Genomic DNA, 20,895 nt, shown 5'->3' on the forward strand with positions numbered 1-20,895 from the left:
CAACATACCAGCATAAAGCAGTGGGAAATAGTGGAATATTGGGAGGTTTTATTTATTTGCTGAATTAGATAATAAAATTTAGTCGCAAGTCATGAAATGTACAGGATTACAGTTTTCCTAGTTGTGTCTCAGCAATAAGATGTCAGTTGTTGCTGGTATATTTTGTGCTTAGGATTTCAAACAGTGATAGCTTCCAAAACCCAGTCAGTCAGCTGTTGGCATGATCTTTGCTCTTTATGTTGTAGCTGTATCCAGTCTGTTTCTTTCCTTTTCCAGTTCATGTTTAGTAGTATAGTTACTTTTCTCTTTCAGATATTTTTTTCTTTGGAATATGCAAATCTGATTTTCAAGAGCAAGAATGAGGATGTTTTTCTGTAATAGAGAAAGCTGTTTTTTCTAAGAAAAAGTCCTCCTCTCAAATTCATAAAGATCTTTAAAGTACCACACCCCAAATGGAGAAACACTTTTGCTGTGTAAAACAGTGACATTATACATGTGCTGTTTAAAAAAGCTTTGTCATAAAGCTAAAGAAATGTTTACATTTCTTAAAATCTGAGCAATACCAAGACTTGAAGAATTTTTTAATTTCTGATGTTTTAGATAAATTCTCTGGATCATTTGTTACTCATAATAACAATTCAAATTAGTTAAGCTTATATTTTGCAGTTCTGTTGCATTACTTACAGACTCAGGTGATACCTAAAACGGATGTATCAACAGAGTATTTAAGTGAAAAAAAATTGGCAGATTTCCTTACAGAAAGAAGAACTAGTCTATTGTTGGAATGTGGTATATTTTTTGTCTTGATTAATCTAAGTTTATTAGTGCCTTGAATTAAATAAGTTTTTCCTGAAGTGTTTTTTTTTTTTTTAGAATCATTGTAAAACCATCAGCTGTTTGATAGCTGCAGTAAGGATTATTTCCGTCTGTGTTTAATTACAACTGTGCAACTTTACTGAATACTCTCTCTCAAAACTCAAGGGCTTCAGGGGGAGTTACAATTCCTTTACTGCTTTCATCAAGTATTCTTTAAGTAAAAGCAAATTTTTAAAGTAAGTTAGATATATTTCCTAATATAATTGTCATGTAAACAAATAGTGCAGTTGGTTATAAGTATCTCACTATCAATAGCTGGAATATCCCAAGATTTAGGCTTACAATATTTTTTTTTCTAATTAAAAGTCATTTTAGTAGTATTGGCTTGAAAACTAAGCACATTCTGTGTCCGTGTTAAGTCCTTGTCTTCCTCTTAGTGATGAAGAAACTGATGTTTAGGTCCTTTGGTAATGTGCTTTGAAATTCTAGATAAAAAGTGGTGTCATAATCCTGAGAATTGTTACGATTTTAAATTGCAGTCATTATGTATCGACTTCAACAGTTTTCTTATATGCATGATCTATTTGCTATGTCTCCAATACTGCATAGAAGAATTTCCCGACAGTTGTGTCAGGACCTTTAATGAAAGATTTGGTGTATTGTGCTGTGAGTGGTGAATCCTTATCATTATTGTAATGAAAGGAAGAGAGAGAAATAAAGATATTTATGCATGCCCACTTCAAATTCCGTGTTTCAGAATGCTTCATTGCAAAAAGTATACATATTACTGTAATAATACTGGTCATGGGTGGGCAAAGATTGCCAGAGTGGTAGGGTATGGACAGGAAGGTGAAGAGCCAGCCACAAGTTGGAAAAAGCAGTTTGTAACCTGGAGTCCTGAGGTCTGTATTGCTCTTCTGAAAAATTTCCCTCAGACTTTTACTGAATTTAAGATGTTTTTATATAAGTCAGTGTGTGCTTTTGGAGAAAAGAATTGCTATACTTTTATTTTAGCAAATTCAGACTGGTACAGTTCAGACTGGTACTTCATAGCTTTACTGCTCAGATTTTGTCTTACTTGAAAATGTAAGGGTTATGCACTAAAATTGTAGGGATCTTTCAGCATCCATGAACTTCAGTTTGAAGAGTACTTGTTTCAAAGGAGAAAAGGTTTGATGTTGTTCTGTTCCTGCTGTTCAAGGACTACATGTCCTTAGCTGACACAAGAGAGTGTCTTTATTCAAATTTGGAATTGTTCTGATGCTTCTTCCTTTGGAAATGGGGTTAGAAGTACAGAAAAACAATTTTGAAAATACTGTATACAGTAGTCATGTAGGCTGTTCGGCTCTGAAGGATCAGGGAAGTTTATTTTGGAGTAAATGCAACTTGTTTGGCTTTGGTCTGAACTTCCTCTGTCTACCTAGGGACCCTCTTCCCATAAGCAAAGTCATCAAAACCTTTTCTTGTTACTGCCAAAAAAAAAAAAGTATATTTGAATGAAGTCTATGAAATCTCATATAATAGCAGCTTTATTTTATTGTATAAGGAACAATGAATTCAAAGTGAAAAGTGTTTCTTACAGAAAAACAAACATTTTAAGAAACTCTGCAAGGAATAACTGGGTTTTTAGCCAGTCTTTAATCTGTTTTGCTTAACATTGCAGAAATAAAATAGCTAATGCATTAGTCTTATTACCATATGCTTTCATATTCATTCAGGCCAGATTTTTCTTATTCTTGAGTCCTTTTGCCTTTTTTATTTTATTTTTTGTGATACAGGCTTTTAAAAATTATGGAAGAAAAAGGGCAGCATTTCACAAGATAAGTTATAATGGGGTTAAAATCACCAATAACCATGTTTAGAGTACTCTGTAAACGGAAATGATTAAGGAAATTAACATTTCATGTATTTGCTATTTTAATCTCTAACCTTCTAGTAGTTTCAGGGTCCTACTTGAAAAATAATTACCAATTGTATGAAAACTAGATGGCATGCTGTGGGTTACTGGTAGTTAAGGAAAAAGGGTGTGATCATAGGTAGATTGTAAGTAAGGCCACTAATGAAGCAGACTGCAGGAGTTCCCAAAGGGAGCAGTTAGACTGATGAGAGCACTGCAAAAACTGGGGAAAGATTGAGAATGTTTGGGTTCAGCTTAAAAATGTCTAGAGAAATACCTGAGTTTTTGTGTTGAAGAGGCCATCACAAAGACAAAGTGAGTGATTGTTCCCCAAGATCGGATGAGAAGTGAGCTGTTGGTGCTGTTGTAGGATCTCAGAAGGGACTCAGAGGCAGGTCAGAAGGTACTCCTTGCAGGTGCTAGACAAAACTGTTGGTCTGTTGAGGAACGGTTTGATTCTGTGTGGCAGGGATGCCTGACTTCTGGCGTGTTGGGGTGCCCTGCCTTATTCTTTGCGGAGTATTAGGCTCTGCTTACATCCCTGAGGTGCTGCTTAAATTGTTGGTAGAATACCAAGAGCAAGCTATTCATGAGCAAGCCTAACCTGGAGCATTTTGAATCATTAGAAATCTCTAGAATTTACCTCTTGTGACTTGGCTATGAGCAGAAGAGGTTGGAGGGGGTGTTGGCATTGTGTATATGGCCTCTGTCATTTTCAGTTCAGTTTCTATATGTGCAGACAGGTTGTGTTCATCAAGTTCAGGATACATCTGTTCCTTTCCTTCTGATGAAAGTGTTGGGTCGTGCTCAGCTACCCCAAGAAGGTATACAGCACCCAAATTAATTTAAATAGGTGGCACACTATTTTCAAGGTGTACTTACCAGGTCTTGGTTTTAACCACATGTTGAGCAAGGAAATGTTACTTTTCCATATTACAGTAGAGAATGGATGGACTGTCATTCAGGAAGGTGGTAGGAAATTAGTCGCTCCCCACATTATAGCAGGCTCAAACTTTAGAACTTTTGCTTTAAAATTACGTGTTTGGACTAAATGTTACTGTTGAGCTGCTGTACCACTAATCCCACACTTAACTGAACTCACACCTTTCTTATCTGTTTTTGTGCTCTCAAAATGGCTAATAAAACCAGTCCTCTCTCTCAGGTGTTTTTTTTTGCTGCATTTAAATCTTTCTGACAGGTGAGCAACTGCTTGCTTACAGTGTGCTCTCCAGATTAAGAAAACTGATTCTCTGGTACTATAGCTGTAGCTCTGAAATGTTCCAAATTAATTTAATTTTTTATATTTAATGGCTCTCTCCTTTTGAGTTAAGGAGGAAGGCATGGCGTATGAGCATAATGGAGGCATTCACTAATTTTCTTTTATATGTTTTGGTGACACTAGCATGAAGAGGTGAAATTCTGAAATTAGAAACAAGATGTAGATCTAAGACATAGATCTGCAGGCATACCCCACTGTTCATGAAGTATGTGTTTGTTAAAAGTGTCAATACCTAAGCATTTAACAGATAATGAAGTACTTTTTCCATTGAAAAAGGAATGTGATGGGAAGGTGCAATTTCTGTAAACTGTGTACTTAGCACAGAGAAGCAAGAGCAGGATCACCAGCCTCATCAGTTGCTCACTTAATGTCTGTCTTGGTTTTCTCAATACCAGAAGAGTGGAAGAGATGTGTTTTTCATTTTACAGTAAAAATCAAGGGATGGGTCCTTATAGGCCTGAGAATTTGATTAGATCTAGTTAAGACAAAATCACATCTGCCAATGCCCTTGTGACATTGTCAGGCAAGTCTCAGAACTGCTTCATATATGAGACTGCCACAAATAAACCTCTCAGTGCAGGTGTTCTTCCTGTCTCTTCCTGAACCATTACATTTTCTCTGTCATGATAATCTTCCTCATATGCCTCCTTCTCATCAAGGTTGATCAAGGGTGAAGGACAGAAAAATAAATTAATAAGGCACAATGTTAAATGATTGAGGAGGAAACTCTGAAACCACAGATTTAAAAAAAAATCTGTGGATAATAGGATTTTACTGTACAATTTACTGCAATATGCACAGCCATTTTTTCTATTTTGCAATTTCTGCCTAGACAATAAAACTAGTAATTTGGCTGGAATGACTAGCAACTCACATGATCTGAATTTTTAGCAAGCCTCCTTTTGTCCTTAACAAAATCAGTACTTTATTTGATTTTGCTAGGTGAGAAAAGCTGCCTTCTTTCCCCATGAGGTTGCTTGTTTTAATTTCTAGCATGCTGTGCTTCTTTTATTGGCTTTAACAGTCTTAATTCATGATTTTTGCCATCACTGATAACTGAGCACTTCTGCCGTAACAACTCTGGCACACATAGAAGTACTCCATAACCAAGTTCTTGCTGAATCAAAGTTTAAGCAGCAAGTGCTTGTTGAGAGTGTAGGTTGTGGCCTCTCCAGGCATTGCTGCTGATTTGCATTGCTAACACTTAATTTAAAATAATTCCACTCCAATAAGTTTGTAAATCTGTAGATAACACACCATTATATAATTTTTACAAAATGTAACCTTGACAAGGAAAATGTGCTTAAATATAATCTAATCTAGCTCTATTACCACATTTTGAAACTTAGAAAAATTACTGTTATTGTGCATATAGTTTGAAAATGTATTTCTGAAATTGCAATGCAATTAGAAATGTTTGGAGTTCTGTTTTGAAAATAGGGGATTCTGAATGTTGGGTAACGGACACTTTTTAAGTGTCATTCAGCACAATCATGGACTCTTAGCAACCTTGTCTTTAAGGATTGAATAGATGCTAGCGTAGATTTAGATTGGGCATGAGGAAGAAAATATTTACAGTGAGGGCAATGAGACGCAGAAACGGGTTGCCCAGAGAAGCTGTGGCTGTCCCATCCCTGGAAGTGTTCAAGCCAGGTTGAACAGAGTTTTGAGCAAGCTGGTCTGGTGGAAGGTGTCCCTGACCATGGCAAGGGTGTTGAACTAGAGGATCTTTAAAGACTATGGTTCCATGCTTGGAGCCTGGTTTGTATGCTTTAAACACAACTGCAAAGGTTTTTGTAATTGCAGAGCACTTTGGTCTTGATATACATGTTTGTTTGTTGGCTTTTTCAAATAATGGACTTGAAGTATACATATGACCTGGAAAACGGAGTGTTCACAATTTCTTTTGTTTCATGTGCTCTGCTGTAGCACAAAAATGAACTCAGTAGAAATCACATTCATTTCTTGCAACTTTAGGACCTTGATAATAACGGGTTCACTGTAGAGTTGACATGACTGGGTTTAATCTTCGATGGATAAAATGTTTTAAGCTGACAGAAGTTAAAAATCCCATCAAGCTCACTCTTAGGCCTCATTTCATTTCTGTGAATGAGTTCCTTACTTTAAAGGAGTACTAAAGGAACTAGTTACCAAGTTTAATCAGGGCTAGAAACATCTCCTTTTCCAAAGGGTATTAAGGTCTCCAGTTGTAACCCTTCTTCTCTCTTCTCTGAAGAAAGCACCCTTTAGCAGCAGATGAGATAAAGTTAAAGCTAAGAAGTTTGCATTTTGAGGTTTCCGTCAAAGAATCTAGATGCCTTTTGGGTTGTTCCCTTGGTTTAGCTGCTTGCAGGGAGTGGAAGCAAGTGATGTAAAAGCAGTCACACACCACCAGCTGACTGATGCCCATCCAGTCCCCAAGCAGTAGTAGCTGCTTTGAGAAAACATGATGCCATATGGTATGAGAGATCTCTTTGGCCAGTTTTGGACAGCTGTCCCAACTGTGTCCTCTCCCAGACTCGTGGCCATCCCCAGGCTACTCACTGCGGGGGGCAGGGGGGCAGAGTAAGAGCAGAGACAGCCTTGATGTTGTGTAATCACTGCTCAGCAATAGCTAAAACATTGCTGTGTTACCAACGCTGTTTTGGTCACAGATCTATAATACAGCACAGTACAGGCTGCTATGAAAAAAATTAACTTCCACCCAGCCATGCCCATTACAAGAGACAGTCTGCAAGTTTTCTGATTTTTCAAAGTAATTTTATGCTATAGTGATTATAGTGATAAAGAAGCTTATGATTCTTTTATCTTTTTTCAAGACCAGGTTGGATGAGGCCTTGGGTGATATGACTTAGCATAAGGTGTCCCTGCCCACGGCACGGGGGTTGGAACTAGATGATCTTAAGGTCCTTTCCAACCCTAACTATTCTATGATTCTATCACAGTGAAAGTTGTTAGTTCTTAAGGTTATTTATTGTTGTTCTGAATGAGTTCTGGCTACTGACTGTCAACTATTTAGGCAGAAGTAACAATGAGAAACTGAACATGAGCCGGCTTCAGTGTGTGCTCGCAGCCCAGAAAGGCAACTGTATCCTGGGCCGCATCAAAAAGAGCGTGACCAGCAGGTCGAAGGAGGTGATCCTGCCCCTCTACGCTGCTCTGCTGTGAGACCTCACTTGGAGTATTGTGTGCAGTTCTGGTGTCCTCAACATAAAAAGGACATGGAACTGTTGGAACAAGTCCAGAGGAGGCCCATGAGGATGATCAGGGGACTGGAGCACCTCCTGTATGAAGACAGGCTGAGAAAGGTAAGGCCGTTCAGCCTGGAGAAGAGAAGGCTGCATGGAGACCTCATAGCAGCCTTCCAGTATCTGAAAGGGGCCTCTAAGGATGCTGGGGAGGGACTCTTCATTAGGGACTGTAGTGATAGGGCAAGGGGTAACGGGTTAAAACTTAAGCAGGGGAAGTTTAGATTGGATGTGAGGAGGAAGTTCTTTACTGTGAGGGTGGTGAGGCACTGGAATGGGTTGCCCAAGTGTTCTGGGTTCAGCAGTGTCCTGGGTTCAGCAGTAGCAGTCATTTTTCCCCTTCTTGGTAGCTGGTGCAGTGCAGTGTTTTGACTTTCAGCTCGGGAACAGAGCTGATAACAAGCGATGTTTTGGTTTGGCCAAGGACTTTGTGAGCCTCATGCTCTGCCAGGGAGGAGGGGGAGCCAGGAGGAAGCAGAGACAGGACACCTGACCCAAGTTAGCCAAGGAGGTATTCCATACCACAGCACGTCATGCCCAGGATGTAACTGGGAGTTAGCCGGAAGGGCTGGGAGACTGCAGGGTTGGAGGAGGTATCGGTCAGAGCTTGGTCGGGCTGGGGGGGCGAGTTATTGGTCGGCTGGTGGTGAGATGATGTATTCTCTTCCCTTGTTATTTCCTTTATCATTATTATCATTGGTGGTAGCAGTAGTGATTTGTGTTATACCTTAGTTACTAAACTGTTCTTATCTCAACCCGTGGGAGTTGCATTCTTTTCGATTCTCCTCTCCGTCCCTCCGAGAGCAGGGGGAGGGCAAGAAAGGGGGGGAAGTGAGTGAACGAGTTGCCTGACTGGGTTTAAACCACGACAAGCAGTAGCAGTCATTTTTTCTCCTTCTTAGTAGCTGGTGCAGTGCTGTGTTTTTGACTTTCGACCTGGGAACAGCGCTGATAGCACCAATGTTTTTAGTTGCTGCTCAGTAATACTTACTCTGACCAAGGACTTTCTGAGTTTCATGCTCTGCTAGGGAGGAGGGGAAGCCGAGAGGAAGCAGAGACAGGACACCTGACCCAAACTATCCAAAGAGGTATTCCATACCACAGCATGTCATGCCCAGGGTGTAGAACTGGGGGCAGTTACCCAGAAGGGCTAGATCACTGCTGGGGTGGGGCTGGGTATCGGTTGGCGGGAGGCGAGTGGTTGTATTCTCTTCCCTTGTTATTTCCCTTATCATTATTATTATTGCTGGTAGCAGCAGTGGTTTGTGTTATACCTTAGTTACTGGACTGCTCTTAACCCATGAGAGTAACATTCTTCCAATTCTTCTCCGCATCCCTCCCGGAGCAGGGGGCGGAAGGGGGTGGGGAGCAAGTGACCAGTGTGGCTGACTGGGCTTAAACCACGACACCAAGGAAGCTGTGAATGCTCCATCCCTGGTTGTGTTCAGGGCCAGGTTGGACAGAGCCTTGGGTGACATAGTTTAGTGTGAGGTGTTCCTGCCCATGGCAGGGGGGTTGGAACTAGGTGCTCTTAAGGTCCTTTCCGACCCTAACTATTCTGTGATTCTGTTCTAAGTATTTCTATGCTATTTCTATTCTAGCCGGTATTTGAATTCTTATGAAGTAATACTTCAGCTCTTTGGAACAAGGGCTTGAAAGAAAATTGCTCATCTGTTGCAATAAAACTCTTTTGCTGTGGAAAATTGGGCCAGAATCAAGGTATCCAAATATTTGGTTTTATGTCTTCAGAGGCTTGTCTAATACTTGTAACATTCTGTACTGTGCAATCAATTTATATTTGAGGCAATTAATATTAGTATGTGGAATGAAATTCTCTTTGCAAACTTTGAGTAGTTAGCTATGATTTGTGCATTTTTATTTTGTCTTTTCTAAAACGCGTAAGGCTAAATTCTTAGCAATGTTCTATGCCTCTAACTGTAATACAAGTAAATTGGCCTGAATAGAACGTAATTTAAAAGCTCTACATGTTCTAAGAAAGTAATTTTTCAAGATGGCACATTGGGTATTTGAAATGAGTTGTCATTCGATTTGCTGCTCAGCTTTCCTACACCTCATGTGTTCATTGCGCCGTATTACTGCAGAGTTGTTAATATGTTTAAGATCATTAGTATGCCAAAGAGGCAATGATAAATGCTATAAGAAGGTTTGGGAACAAATCAGTAGTTTTGCATTCAGTGCATATTTTTGTGCTGTGTAAATAGGCTTACAGACACCCACTGTAATTGAAGAAAAAAAATTAGCAGTTTTTTCTGGTTCCTTTCATCTGACACAGTAGGGTTCTGAGAGGAGAAAAGGAAGGAATTAAACAATCTTATAATTAAAATTCTACATCAAGCAAAATATGCACACTCTTTCAGCACAGGATGGTATGCAGTTATAGTTGAATGTTTTTATCATTGTTTCATTGTAGCCCATCATTTATGTTTTCCTTCTAAGTGCTTTGTTTTTCCTGCACTCAAAGTTGTTGGTCAGTTTAGACAGTGACTCTTCCTATCTAGAGTTAAGGAAGTCCTATTAGTGATCAAATGAAAACCCTAATCCTCATCTTGAAATGTCACTGTGTAAATGTTAGGACTGTTCATAAATGTGTCCTTTGAGTACTTTGGAATGATTTTGATTGCTCCAGTTATTACAGAAGCAGGACAGAAATTGCAGATGAAAAAAAAACTAGCACTTAACTGTCTCACCAGTTTCTCTTTTGCTTTCTTTCACCATTATCTTTACCTGTTGACATTTCTTAATATAAACGTGGTCATTTTTGTAGTAACGTCTCCATTGTTTGTGGTGTGACTAATGGAGTTAAAGACTCTTGCAAACAGTACATGAGCCTGAACCTTTGGTGGACAGTTAGCACCTTCTCTGTGTAAGAGAGTTTTTCATTATGTATTCATGCAAGTGAGTAAACCAATAAATAAAGAAGCTGCATGGTTTTTCTCAGTGCTTTGTTTCAGACATTCTTGTTGATCTGTTATAAAGAATATAATGAAGAGAGCAGTCAGTAAAAATGTTCTGTCTACTGTTATGGACTTTGCGCAACAATATACTCAATGCCTGTCTTCTAGACATGTCTTGGTGCTTTGTGTGTGTGTTGTTATTGGCATCCTAGTTCTTATCAGGAGTGTACTTTTTTAAAGCAATTTCCCAATTTCTCAACTTATACTGCTTTGGTTTGCATCAGCAAGCATCAGCAGACAGTACCTGAGATGGATTCCTTTCTGGTGAAACTAAACAAGGAGATAAGCCACTAATGGGGATTCAGTAGCCCCAGAAATAATATATGGCATGTTGATTAGGTCCTCAATGCCAGTTCTTCTGTTGCATTACACAAAGATGGTGTTACATCTTTTCATGCATACACGATAGCTGAATTTTGTGCATGCATGTATCTTATCTCCATAGTGAGGTACCTCATCCAATAAAGTCATAAACAAGCGAGGGAATGTTTATGTAACTAACAGGAGGATATAAGCCTTTGATGTTTCTCAAAAGCTGGTTCACTGTTCTAGAATTACCGTCTGCCTTAAAATGATGGTCAGTACAATATTCTCGCAAGATCCTCTTCAGTGCATACCGTCTTGATGGTGTCATTGCCATAAAAAAAATCTTTTATCCAGAGGTGTTGACATGTCCGAGTAGTTTGTGACACCCCTGCATAGTTGGCAGAGTATTTCACAGATGTGTGTGATGCTTCTAGCGTTTCATGTGCTAGTATGGCTCACTAATGTTGATGCAATGGATTTTTCTCTTATGCTTGTGTATTATATGCTTGCATCCACTTATTCTTTACCAATGCCAGTTGCTCTGTCAAAAAGACTAAGTTGGTCTCCTATTAACTTTTTGGCACCCTATTCTTTAGTTACTGTTGATTATTAATTAAAGCTTCATTTTGATTTGGGTCCTTTCTGCATTTTGCTACCTCTCGTTTTCTTCACCACCAGTGCTTTTTGCATAGGCTTTTCAAACAAGGCCTGGTCTCTTAATCTTGCACTTGACTACTGCAGCATAATATGTCTTCACAGTCATGATTGTTTGGTTTGCTTTCTATGCTAGTTCCTCTTAAAATTTAGATTGATCAATCCATGTAACAAGTAAAATAATCTGGAAGAAAGAAGGTAAACTTTCTTTCAACTGATTGTGTACATAAAATTTAGATGTAGTGCTTGCTCAAATAATGGAGGTGTGTAGTCATTAAGTACATACTCAGAGCATGTTCATATGAATATAAGCATATGGGCAGTAAGATAGTTCCAGGTGACTTAAATGTTTTGATTGTCAGTAATCTTTTGTTAGAAAGTAGAAAAAAAAAGTGGAAGCAAGGAAGCTGGAAAAATCCTTTTCTTTTTTTCTTTCTTCAACCCCCCTCCCCCGGAAAGGAGGGGAAAAAAGGACAGAAAGACAAAGCTGATGCGATACAGAGAAGCAGGGATAGTAGTGGAGAAGTTTGTAAAAACTGAAAGACAGGAGTCTTATTGTTCTTTTTAGATCTCAAAATTATGTCTAATAACTAGGGTTCCATATCTGTTTTGGAAATTTGTTTTGCTTTGATGTACAGAACATTTGAAACTTCATTAATTCTAGCAGTTTTCTGCATCTTTAGTGTAGCTCAGTGTCGTTGATAGGAAACTATTTTTCCAAAGCAGTTGCAGGAAACTACTTTCTGTTTGCCAAAGCTTTCAGTATCTCCTTTAAAACCATTCTGTTCTTATGCATGAAGCTGTAGGAACATCAAGCAGTTAAGGACTGTATTTTTTCAGCTTCAGAAAAAGGAGATAACATGTCTGATACACTGCATTTCTTGGGTGGCATCATGTTATGATGAAAATACCCCATTTTGGAGCACTGTTTTAAACTGTCCAGAAACTTTGTAAGTGAACTTTCTAAAAAATACCTGTTAAATCTTGGATTTTAATACTGATAGGAGGTATCTTATCTGAAGCCAGGTATGTAGTTTGTAGGTGTGTAGTATTGTTCTGTAGAGCCTTTCACAAAAATTCTGCTTTCACAACTGTACCAGAGCCCACTAAATAATAATAAAACTACTGTTGTATTAAGGGGATTCCTTCCCAGAAGGAGCTGGGGAATTAGAAACTGATGGTGATATTCTGTGTACATGCTTATGCCCATCCTGTGTTGTTTTCAGCCGTATGATATTGGAATTGTACCTGGAAATTAAGAAATCCAAAAGGAGAAATTAGGCTTATTTTGTAGAATTCTTTGCTTAAGATTTCTGGTTTTCTGACTCAGAAAACTCCCTGTGGGTTCTTAAAGAATCCAGGCTGGGGATGCTGCAGAAAATATATTAGTGCCATACTTCCTTAGCGAAAGCTTAATTCAGTCTCTGGGAAAATCCAGAAACAATTTCCCTTGCCTACAAATGTGCCAAAAATTGTATAAATTTGCAAATGATTATTTTTCCCTCTTGGGGCATATCTTCACAGTAGGTTGTCAGTTTTTGGAGAACCTTGTATGTCTTCCCAAAGTACCCTTATAGTGAAAAGAATAGGTAGTCATAAAAAAATAATAAAAACCCAAAACCCCAGCAACTTAGTCATCTGTTCAGCAGAACAGTTTTATATGTTTTATTTACAATACATAACTCTTGCTTTTACAGACTTGGTCTCATCTGTGAAGAGGTTTTTCTGGGTTCAAGCCTTACACTTGAATGTCAGAACTTAAAACAGATGTACTATATTTTTATTTTTTAAGCATGATACAGTCCTAGATTCCCCATACATTCCACACGTTTCTGTTAGAGAGAAGGCAATACTATTAAAATTACCTGACACAGAATATAAGTAAAGCCACAGAATATAAGATAAATTTGCCTCTTGTATTAAATAGAATTCTTTAGAATGAAGCTCAAACAAATGGTTGCAAATAGGAAATGTTTCATCCTGAGTAAGTAAATGTTCTCTCTTCTGCTACTTTGAATCCACTCTCATACTTCTCTCAGTGTTTCAGGATGGTTTTAATTTCTGTTACAGTTTAATTTCATTGAGGAAGATTTTTAAAGGAGCAAAGTACTTGCACCACCTCATCCTGTTTTCATCTGTGCATTTGCCAAGCTCACTGTGTTCCTTTTCATCAATGTGGTCACTTAATCTATATATTTAAATATCGAATTCTACTTAGAATTGAAATTTGGAAATATAATGCTAGTTGTGCATATATTAGCATGATTTTTAAAATTTCAGATTCGGTAAAATAATTAGCTGAAAGACCACATGAAGGGTAGCCGTCAAAACATTGGGCTGTGTGCACAGTAGCTTTTCTAGAGGTGGTTGTCATAAATGCAGTCATTTGTCACCCTGAAGTCTGAGAAATTCAGAGGGCACCAGATAAGTTTGTAAGTGTGCTCTGTCATCCTTGAAAGGCAACAGAAACAACCTAGTCCCCAGTGACTAGGGAAAGGTAAGTGCTGTACCTGTCTACAAAAAAGGCCAAAATACAATGTGGGGAGCTAGAGGCCAGTCAGCCTTACTGTGATTTGTGAGGAAAATTACAGACCAAAACATCTTGGAACACATTTTTAGAGATGTGGAGAGAAGCTGCCTGAAAAGGCATTTTTTTTGTTTCAGTGAAATTTTTGCTTTGTCAGTTGAATCGCACCAAATCTCCTGTCTTAGTGCATTCAGGAAGCTATTGCACTGAAGCACTGCATCCATTGTGCATGTACAATTTTATATATATATATTTTTTTTTTTTTCAAAGATAGGTTATGCAAGAATGTCTCAATGTTTGCTTGGTTTTGGTCTTTTAATTTGACTGCAGGTTGTCCAGGCTAAAAACAGCTTCCTCAGCAGTGACACTTCTAATTCTGTAAGAAGCAGAAGATAACATAGACAACTGCTTTTAACCTCAGAGTTGATGGAAGCTCAGCCTGGATAAAATCAAGATGCTGACTAAAGCAATCAAACCTGAAGGTTTTCAGACTTTTGATTTATTATGCCTTTTAGTTATGCAAGTTCACAGTCTTTAATAAATCACAAATTTCTGCTAAATTCAGGGAGCTGCAGCTCCTTGCTTTATTTAGTTTCTATGCTTTATGAGTTAGACATATGAAGTTGTCCAGTCACTTACACTTTTGGTGACATCCAGTATGGATTAGTCTTACTTTGCTCAGTAAACATTGTCTACATAAGCTGTGTAAAGTTCAGACATGTTCTGGAGATAATAGTGCCCTGCATTTAGTTTCCAGATGAGGTACAAAACTTGCTGTTCGGAATACATGATTTTACAGCTTAGCAATTGAGTGACTGTGTTGTGTTCATGCTTCATCTTGATGTTTCAGAACTTTGGTATTCTTTAACTAATGATCTATAGAAATAATCTTACTAAGATAACAGAAATGATGAAGGAATTGATGAAGACTTAGGTCTTGCTATTCCACATTGCATTAACAGAGTATTACTCTGTTTTTACTTCAGAGAACCTATAGTCTAAATGAGTAAAACCATACATGGACTTAGAAAGCGTAAGGAAGTATGACAAAAGACAGGAAAAATGGCAAGCACAAATTTCACTGACATGGCTTTATCTTGTGGTGGGTGTAGTTGTTAGGAGTCCAGTTTAAATTCAAAGGAAATTTGGGGAGAAGGCTAAGGGAATCCTGGGCAGTGAGAGGAGTGAGTTCTGCCAGGAGTAAATATAAGTGGACAAAAGCAAGTGTGGAAGAAAGGGGAAGGCTGGAGGGATCAGCCAGTGAAAAACAGTGATGATCTAGTCAACTACAAACATTTTCAGTATGCAAAGACCACTGGTCTGTTTGCTCTTAAAGCTAGCCTAGCTGCCTGTCCTGTTTCTCCCACAGCAGCAAGCTGGGGAGATTTAGGGTACCATTGGGGTTCCTGCCCCCAAGGACATATGTCACTCCCCAGCCAAATTCTGCACTCTGCAGCCTCTGCCAGACCCAGTTTTCCCTTCCTTGCCAAGTACAGAAGTCCCTGATTTAGCTCCTTCTGCAACTCCTCCAACCATCTGGAGTCCATGCCTCCTTCAGAGCAGTGGAACTGAAATGAAAATAGAAGAATGGGGTGTGTTTGCATCAGTTCAGACTACTGTTGTCTTCTTTTCTTATATTTTAATTAATATTTGTACATCTGCATGCCTTTAGGAAAATAGCATAAATAAAATTGAGTGTTTAATATAGTACTTTGTGCCATTCTGAAGTAACATTTAAGAAACTTGTTAGAAGCTGTAAAATATTTTGGCTCTTTAAAGCTTTCACACTAGAAGAATCTAAATTTTGAAGTGCATAACTTGTGGAGGAGGGAAGAGGGTGGGTATTTACATGGTAGTGTATCCTTTTCCCTTTTGAAAGACCAAAAACACACTGCATTTTAAATGTTGATAACTCCGTATTAAAAACTTTAAATGCTCCTCAATGACTTCAAGTTGCTGAAGGACTGCCTTTTTCTTTCAGATGTGTTAGAATTCTATATTAGCACTGGTTTGCCCTTATTTCTGAATTATTTTAATGATGGCAGCCATGCCACCAAGCTGTCTGTCAAGATGTGGGTGGCGGACTATTATTTCACTTCATAAATCATAATTTACAGGGTTTTTTTATATCCATCTTGGGGATAAACACTTTATGCTTTGTGTTTTCAGCAGCAATATAAAATGTAATTGATACTTGGAGCAATATGTTAGAAACATGGACAGAGAAAGCCAGGAGAGAAAAATCACAAATGTTTAGTTTTTCTGTGGGCTGGTCTACATACTGAGCATTTTTTCCATCTGATTTCATATTCTTAGCACTTCAACAGAGGATGATGATGAATTACATTTACATGCTGCCTGTAGGTTACTATAAGGATGTTTCTTTAGTTACAGACACTCAACAGATCACTTAGCTCGACAGGGTCATTTTCTACCATTTCTGGTGTTGCTAAATAAACTTATCACTTTGTGCTATTGTCTTCCAGATTCATGAAAAACTGCATTATTATGAAAAACAGAACCCGGTGCCCGTACTCCATGGTGCAGCAGCCTTGGCAGATGATGTAAGTGTCCCCTGCTGAGATCACTGGTGCCAAGCCTCCCAAAAAACTGTCTGCAAGCAGAACTCCTCATAGTGCAAACATACGAATGTTATCCTCTGAGCTGAAATCATAAGAAGCTGCAAATGTTTCCAAAGGGGCTGTCATCGCTGGGCTTGTTGCTGATACTACTTTGATTTTCATTCACTTGCCTGTTATAAAAACATTGCATCTAGATAGCCTCTTGTTCTGCTTTAGTAACTACGTAATAAAAATTACAGGTTAGAACTCTACAGGGAGGGGGAAAGCTGTCAACTATTAGTGTTTTGAGAAAGTCACAGACAAGAGGAATGTTTTGGAAAAATAGAGACAAATGAGATAGCAGCACTGCTGACAGAACATGAAAAATGACAGATAATACTACAGAAATGAAGCATATGAAATGCCTAGGAAGGAGGCTTGTTAAAAAATAGAAAACTATTTAAGAAAAGGTACAGGAGTGATTTATTGATATTGGAGCTTTCCAAATTACCTTCATAACCAAAGAATAAATTGTTGAAGTGGTCAGCATTGATGGAGTAGTTAATTTCCTGTTACAATAATTTTTATTTTAAAGAAAAAAAATCTAACCTGCCATTTCTTGCTATTTGGTTAATTCTAGGATTCAGATGAATTGTGCACACACCTGTATAAACTATGACTGAACCTGAGGTAGACCAGGATAGAGAAATGTTTAATAAACTGTGGTTTAGGTGAAATCCAGAAATCTTTGTTATATTTGATGACCTCAGGTTGCTTTTTTGAAAAGGCAGTATGTATTAAGATCTGTTTCCAATATGCTATGTTTGAAACTTCACGTACTTTATAGGTGTTTAAAAAATCTTAACTATCTTTTTATATTTTTTTTTATTTTTGATCTTTTTAATTTTACAAATGTTTAAATGTGGTGAATCAAGAATGGTAACTTTTTAACAAAAAACTAAATTAAACATATTTGAAGTCTGTTGAAAATAGGATATAATGTATTTTAGTTATGTTTCACTAGGAGGAGAGCTATATCCTGTAACATACCAAATATAAGAATACATTAGCTTTGCCATCAGGTATATATTAGTAATATTTTCTTAACCTTCAAATAACTGAATAATGTTGATAGGAATTTTGAAAATTAGAAAGCTGGTTGAAATTCTCTTCATTGAGTTCTTGGTGACATTAATAGTCCTTGTTAACATTTGTGTTCTGGATCTCTGGGCTAAAATTTTTAATAAGAATCATTTCTTATTTGTGGATGCAAAATATAGTACTTGGCATTTTCAGAAATGCTAAGTAATGTCCTTATTTTTTCAGCCCCATTTACAACGTATACTTTTAGAAATGCCCAAATTAAAGTACTGTCACTACTCAGTTGAGAGAGATCAGGGGTTTTAATGATATGAATGTATTATTATGCATATATTTTTATATATATTTTGTTTTTAAAAGTTGCATAGATATGTATGTTGGGACATTGAGTGTCTCTAGACATTTGCCTACTTTTTCAGCACAGCTTCTTTTTAAAGGTGCTCTTGCTGCTTCTTCATTTTTGCTTATTTGTAGGCAAGCAGCTGGCTTTATGAGCACCAGCCCATAGAATGAGGATGTCCTTTGGCAGCTGAAGTCAAGCCAGCATGCTGCAGGATTCTCTGTGTTTCAGTAATCAGCAGACTTTGAGGAAGCTAACTTATGTGTAGTGGGTTTTGTAACTCGAAAGTCCATGAAGCTCTAGGATTAAAGTGCTGTTCAAGTTTTGTCACATTTCTGACTAGTTTTCAGTTTCAGGGATTTAAGAGCATGTTGATGGTATAAAGCACACTTCTGGTTCAGTAGGCTTTAAGTTAATGTTTTCTCTTCCTACTGATAATAACTGTTCTTTAGTTAAAGAAGGAAACATTAGCAAATGAATATTTCCTGTTTCATTTAAAATCCAAATTTGAGGTGCTGCTAACATAACCAAAACCTGTTTATGGAATTTGTTTTTATTCTTGTATTATTTTTTAAGCAATTTTAGAGGTAACAATTATGGTGAGGCTTCTTTTCTTATTTTCATATTCCTATCTGCCATACTTCTCTGTTCTTGCCCCCAGTGACTTTCAAGCCGAATTTCCCATCAAAGATTCTATTTGCTCCTTTTTTTAGAGCAGCAATGTCTGACTCTTGATTCCGTGCACATGATCTAAACATTGCAGGGAATATAGGTATATATGGCAAATAAGGCTTCTAGATTATTAGACTGTTCTATCCAAAGAAGTTTTAGGACTTTCTCCAGAAACTTTAAACCCCCAGGCCTTGGTGCTCCTCATCTTGTTGGGCTCTCTCTGTATGTGCCCCTCTCCCTTGCTTTGACTTCCTCTCTCTGTCATGGCAGCTCTTCATAAAAAAATCAGTGAAATGTTATGGTTCCCTCAACAGAGAATCATAGATGTTCGCAGGCCACTTTTCCTGCAATCTTTGGCATAGGAGGGGATCAGCATGCTATCGGTATGCCCAAAGTATGCTGTATAGCTTGTGCTTCTGGTAGCTGTCACAAACCTAGGCACTTCAACAATAACACAATAAACAAAGATACAGTCCAAAACTCCTAGATGCACAACATGCTGCTCTTTCGATACCTATTTGCTAACCTGGAAACATGGCTTTGTCATCCTCCTATTCCATCAATGGAGCATTACATGTGCCTTTCAGACTACAGCAATTCTTGGAAAAGCCTTATAAAACATTTTTTTTTATTATTTTATCCCTGAAAAAATACTTAAAATTATGAGATTAAAAAGTTAAAGAAATAACAAAATATTGTTTGTTTCTTACTGCTCTAAACCTTAAGTACCTGTATTTACATTTGCAGCACCAAAGCAAACGCCAGTGATGCTGAAGTTAATAGATGTTTGTGTACAGTTCATCTGGGAGAGAAATGCTGAAGCAGCCATTTTTACTTAGTGATTGCTAGTTTTTTGTCAATGAAATACAAATTAATAGATTTTATTCTCTAGCGATGAGGAGTACAGGCTAAAAAATGAAAAGAGAACAAAGGGGAACATGTGTCATATACCTGCTGTCATTCCTGTCATGGCTTCTTTTCAGCTTTGCAGAGCTTTTTCATAGAGCATGCAGACTAGTTTGCAGTCAGATTATCTCAATACTTGGCTTTGTGTGCGTAAAATATTTCATTCTGACCTTTCCTACAGAGATTGTTTTCTGTATTAAGACTAAATACTGTTAAGATTAGCATTGATGTATTGGATGGCTGTTTTTAGCTGTGAGTTATAGTTAGAAGGCTATGGGACTGTAGGTGATGAATTTTTGTTTTGGTCTGTTACCCCTGTACTAATTTGGAGGTTAAAAAAACTTACTTCTAGATTTGTCTATTATATATAATTATGCAAAGTATACTTATATCCATTTATCTTGAAAATTTATACAAAATGAAAGCACAAATTTGAAAGTAGCCTAGATGAATAAAATTACTTGCTGCAAGTAGCCAACTTTCTTTGAGACGTTTTTATGGTACTGATTTAATGCAAAGAAAATGATTATCTGAAATAACTTTTTGGATTATAATCATGTAGCTTCAGAATTTTAAACTGAAGTTCAGTGTTGTGAAATATGTTTTAGCTTTTCCTTCTTCTGGAAAAATAGTTTGAGTTTGAAATCCTGCAGTAAAATATGCCTCTTGAGTCCAAATTAGTTGAGAATGTCATGATAAGAAAAACTCAAGAAAGGAGCCAAATAGCCATGGGATTAAATGTTAGACTGCTGCTCTATTGTTCACCAAGCCACAATTCTGTAGCATAACCAAACATAAATTAATGATCTTGTTGTTAGGACATAGTTTGTGCATTTTAGGGGCTTGAATTGTTGATGACCTGTTATAAACTGTATTATGATTAACTCGTTTCACGTTTAACAAGCTCCTTCCAGTGTATGTGTAAACATAATAAAAAGTTCAGATTGCTCGCACTGTAGGGGCACTTTGCTTTCTTATCCCAGTCCTAAACAGCACAGCTACTGTGGGTTTTTGGAAGCAGTGTGGATTTCACCACCTCATTCGAAACTGTTTTTTATAGACAGCGTCAAAGTTTGATCCAGTCATTTTTACAAGCAGTCCTTTGTCTGCACGCAAAGGACCATTCACTTAAATGAAGTGCTGGGATTTGCCCCCATCACTATAAATCACAATGTGATCTGGCTGCACCCTTGCCAGAAATGATTACTTGTGTTAAACTGAACCAAAAGGCCTGGCTTAAATCTGGTCCACTGAGAGCCAGAAAAAGAAGTGTGGTTACTGGTGGTGTTTTTCTTCATGTTGGCTTCTATGTGAACACACTGGAAAGTAATAACCTTGAATAAGATAGATTCTGGATTGTCACTGATGCATTGGGTAAAACAGTGCTTTACTAATGGTTTTTGTGTCTATTCCATCTCCCACCCAGCTGGCTGAGGAGCTGCAGAGCAAGCCACCGAGCAGTGACATCAGAGAACTGTTGAAACTCCTATCAAAACCCAATCTCAAGGTGAGGACATGTTGCGTGTGCAGAGTGCTCTCATCATGGGTGTGAGCATCTGCTTCTGTGGGCTGCGCAGAGGATTGTCTTGCTTTAACAGATATGTGTGCTTTTA

The 20,895-nt window shown here is 37.9% G+C and overlaps 1 protein-coding gene across 2 annotated transcripts in view; it reads left to right on the forward strand.

Annotated features, from left to right (window-relative positions):
• Window positions 1-20,895, forward strand: part of MPP7 (MAGUK p55 scaffold protein 7) — a 157,116-nt gene that overhangs the window by 71,808 nt on the left and 64,413 nt on the right. For both annotated transcript variants that reach the window (XM_062633539.1, XM_062633540.1), the window contains exons 5-6: window positions 16,189-16,266; window positions 20,709-20,789. In XM_062633539.1, the coding sequence (XP_062489523.1) occupies window positions 16,189-16,266; window positions 20,709-20,789 (159 nt within the window). The remainder of the gene's footprint in view (window positions 1-16,188; window positions 16,267-20,708; window positions 20,790-20,895) is intronic.

The sequence above is a fragment of the Pezoporus occidentalis genome, unplaced genomic scaffold (genome assembly GCF_034315485.1).
Source record: "Pezoporus occidentalis ecotype Australia unplaced genomic scaffold, CSIRO_AGI_Poc_V1 ctg40, whole genome shotgun sequence".
Taxonomy (NCBI): Eukaryota; Metazoa; Chordata; class Aves; order Psittaciformes; family Psittacidae; genus Pezoporus; species Pezoporus occidentalis.